The sequence below is a fragment of the Sciurus carolinensis genome, chromosome 4 (assembly GCF_902686445.1).
Source record: "Sciurus carolinensis chromosome 4, mSciCar1.2, whole genome shotgun sequence".
In the NCBI taxonomy this organism is placed as follows: Eukaryota; Metazoa; Chordata; class Mammalia; order Rodentia; family Sciuridae; genus Sciurus; species Sciurus carolinensis.
The window spans coordinates 7,382,123-7,385,853 of NC_062216.1; the positions used below are offsets into that span (position 1 = coordinate 7,382,123).

Sequence of the window (3,731 nt, forward strand, 5' to 3'; positions counted from 1 at the left end):
ACTGTGAATTAGCATCAGACTTTCAAGTCCCCACTGCCATGGCAATTCTAGGTCATCTGGGCCCATGCTGAGCAGTAGTTCTAATTGGATTCTAAGCCACACATTCTTACAGATTTTATTGTTAGGAGGAATTAGATTTATCTCCCTGAGTTTCAGGATCCGGTCACAGAAGTTTCCTGGGTTCCTCCTGTCACCATTATCTTGTGCCTGCGTTTCTCCTGCAGTGAACAGGTAGTTTGACAAGGAATAGCCTGTCCAGGTAGACCAGGCAGGGATTCTTGGAAAAGGAAGCCTGTGGGGTCAGCACAGTAGGCCCATTTCACAGCATCATCCTCTTAACATTATGTTCCCACAGTCCTCATCTGTCTGTTATTTTTGATAATAATAAATTAATAAAAAGAAAAATTCTGAAGACAAGGAATTTAATTAGGAAACTATTTCCATAGCAAAGACACGAAGGGAAATGGCAGATAGGCTGAAACCATCATTTTAATGAGATGAGGCAATTGGGAGAATCTAAGTTCCCAGGGAAAACCAGCAGAAGCCTTCAGTCTTTCACAGCACTCATCATAGGTAATTCACTGCTCTCTATGCAGCACACAAGTGAAGTATCACATAAAATGTGAAATAGTTCCTTGCCGACACATTTTTTCCTGCAAGATCCTTTTATTCTCCAGCAAGAACCAAAGATTCGATTTATGTAGGCATTTTGCTCACTTCTAACTGGAAACAAAAACAAATATTAATATACAGTCAGTGTTCTGTAATGTCACATTACCAAGGACAAGACTTGGGGATAGACTTCATAACTTTGTAAAGATAAATTTGGCATAATCAAAGATACCCAAGACATCTTACAGCTTGATACCTCTTTTCTAGTTACCCATTCCTTATTTTCCAGGAGCCCTATTATGAGCCATAGTCTACAATTAAGTGACTAAACACTTAGATTCAGGTAACTGAGTCCAGCAGATTCAGCTTGGGACTATTTGCTATGGAAAGATCATTCAGATACCAGAGAAGTTCTAGGAGTCTACAGAAGTCCCGTACCAGGAGGCAGGCAGGGCCTGGATTGGCCACTCAAAGCAATTTGTAATTAGCAAAGTGTCATTGTGAAGAAAGAAAGATCATTGATCTAATACTTCAGAAGCTTGTGGTTCTAGCCCTGTTCCCCCATAGGACTTTCTGCCAAAGGCCTCATACTTGGCTTAATCATAGGCTACTTAAAAGGGTGATGTGTCTGACATGGTTTGGAATATCTGAAACATATACCTAAATTCTTTCCAGATATCTTCCTTGATATTAAGACCTAGCTGCCTCTAGAAGTCAAGAGGTAAAGGAAAGACGGCAGGAAGGCAGTTTATGGAGACGAGGGTGGCCCTGAGTGACCCCACTCACATGCTAAGCATTATCACTCTCTCTACCACCAATTCCCCCATGGGACCATGAATTGAGACTTTGTAGTGTAAAAAAAAAAAAATCGATGTGTGAAAATCATCAATGTGTAACCAAATGCCACTGGCAAGCTTGCTTGCTGTTTGCTCACTAGCCCTGGGGCACTTCTCTGGGGACAAAGGAGACCCATGGAGATACAATGCACAGTATCCAGAGGGCCTGCCACACAGAACAGCAGTAGGCCTCAACATGATTCTCATCTGAAGCAGAGGGTAGGAACTTTCTTCAAACCTGAGAAAACCACAAGCAAAACAATTTTGAGAACTTCCACTTTGGTGGTTTAAGTGGACTCTTCTTGATATTGTCAAGTTAGTTGCTTCTCTTCAGAAAAGGAAAATTGTAACTCCTCAAAATCATACTCCATGGGATCCTATTGTGCTATAAGCTAATTTACCATGTTTTAACAACCAGCTCTGTTTGCAGATTCTACTCAGCATAATATTTGCCTTGGCTTCTAAATGAGTGGAAAAATTACCCAGATAGCTGACTTGGGAGGGCAAGTTCTAAGAACCCTCCAGAAACAGCCTCCTTCCCACTTTCAAGTACTACCTGTCCTCCAAAGGTCTCGTCATTTCACTCTACCCCACTTCTGCCCATATCAGTCCAACCCTCCCCACAAACTTCACAGACTCCCCAGACCAAAATCCAGAACCAGCTTCTTCTTTCAAGAGAACTACCTCCTGTTATCTTCTCTGAACTCCCTGGAATAACCCAGAACGTCCATCTCTGCTGGGGTCCCTCCTTGTCTCAGCTTCCTTTGTCCTGCTTTGGTCTCACTCTTGTAGAACCACACAATCCTTTCCCATCATTGCTCCTAATTCCACAGGGAAGGGAAGCCATTTTACCTGGTGGAACATAGAAGAGCAAAACAAGGACCACAAGGACCAAAAGTTGGCTCCTCATGACCAAACCAAACAACAAAGAGGCAGCTGAGGCAAAAGGAAGAGTCGCCCTATATGTAGCTTTAGAGAGATGAGGAGTGGCATGACTAGTGAACCTTTCAGAACAAGAACACCTGCTTGCTCCACTGAGCCATCCAAAGAATCAAAGTCCTGACTTTGCAGAGGCTGCCACATCACTGTGTGCCCCTCATATGCTAGCAGCTGAATTCCCACTGTAATCATCCACGATAGGCTCTGATGGGGTGCCATAGCTCACAGTTGGCAAAGCATTCATGGTAGTTGTTTTCAATCTTCACACCCACAAAACTCAGGGAGATATTACTGCCCAATCTCAAAAACAAGGACCTTGAGTTTCAGGTGGAATAAATGATTTTCCCAAGTTCTCACAATTTTAGATGGTAGCAACATAACCTATAGGTTTTCCTGACTACATAAGAATTAAAGTACTGCCTGGTTCACTTCTTATGTAGCTGCACTCTCTTGAAAAACAAAACCTCCCCAAAGAGCGTGAACAAATCCCTATACTGCCACCAAGTGAGTCTGGAAAGCATGCCGAGCTCATGACTCAGTCCTGAGCACTCCCAAGTGCTGGACACACACTGAGAGATGTGGAGTTGGCACAGAATGTACGATGACTCCTTGCTTTGTGGGACTGGCAGTTGACAGTGTTGACAGTTTCCTGAGTGCTTTAAGTTTCATAGCAGCTCTGTCTGATCTGCTCTAAGAAATTTTATTCTCTATGACATACACTCAATAAGTTTTGTTAGCAACCTTCTCTGTATACTCTATGAAGAATCCAGAATGAGAGAACCTGAGTTCTGCTCTGGACTGTGCATGAATGGGCTTAGTGAGCTTCCAACGAGGTGCTGACATCCCTGCAGGATGCCAGGGTTCTCACCCGAAAAGCAATTGTGCACCTTCAGTCCTCCCCGTCACCGAGGTCTGTCCTGAGGTCAAGCGAGGCTGTTCTTGTGAAAAGTCCTCATGAAGTGTACATTTAAAGGGCCCTTAGGCTCATGTGTGAGATGATGTTTAAAACTAGATGTGGTGGTGCTCCCCAGCTAGTATGCTGAACGATGCCCTCCATGGCTACCTTCCGGGCTGCAGTAGAAACTCTTCAGCATGACTCTGTGCCTGACGCCTGGTCTCTCCTCCCAACCAGATGCCCCTCATTCATTCTCTCTCTCTCTCTCTCTCTCTCTCTCTCTCTCTCTCTCTCTCTCTCTCTCATTGCTTTACCAGCTACTGGCTTTTACCATTCTCAGACAGGTCCCCCTCAAAGCATGTCATTCACACAGCCAGGACACCTGTATCATTCCCCTCCGTCTTCACCCAGCAATGGCCTCAGCCTCTCCCACAGAATGGATTTTTCTA

At 44.2% G+C, this 3,731-nt stretch overlaps 1 protein-coding gene across 1 annotated transcript; it reads right to left on the reverse strand.

Annotated features, from left to right (window-relative positions):
• Positions 1-547: 547 nt before the first annotated feature.
• Positions 548-2,358, reverse strand: Defb135 (defensin beta 135). The gene is made up of 2 exons (XM_047548587.1): positions 2,301-2,358; positions 548-723 (listed from the first exon to the last, which is right to left on the reverse strand). Exons 1-2 carry the CDS (start codon positions 2,356-2,358, stop codon positions 548-550), a joined length of 234 nt encoding a protein of 77 aa, XP_047404543.1.
• Positions 2,359-3,731: the final 1,373 nt, after the last annotated feature.

What these genes read in the sequence shown, in the direction of transcription:
- Defb135 (XM_047548587.1), bottom strand. Translation starts at nt 2,358, where the DNA reads ATGAGGAGCCAACTTTTGGTCCTTGTGGTCCTTGTTTTGCTCTTCTAT. An exon ending in GCTCTTCTATGTTCCACCAG is followed by an intron (nt 724 to 2,300) that starts GTAAAATGGCTT and finishes TTTTGTTTCCAG; the next exon opens with TTAGAAGTGAGCAAAATGCC.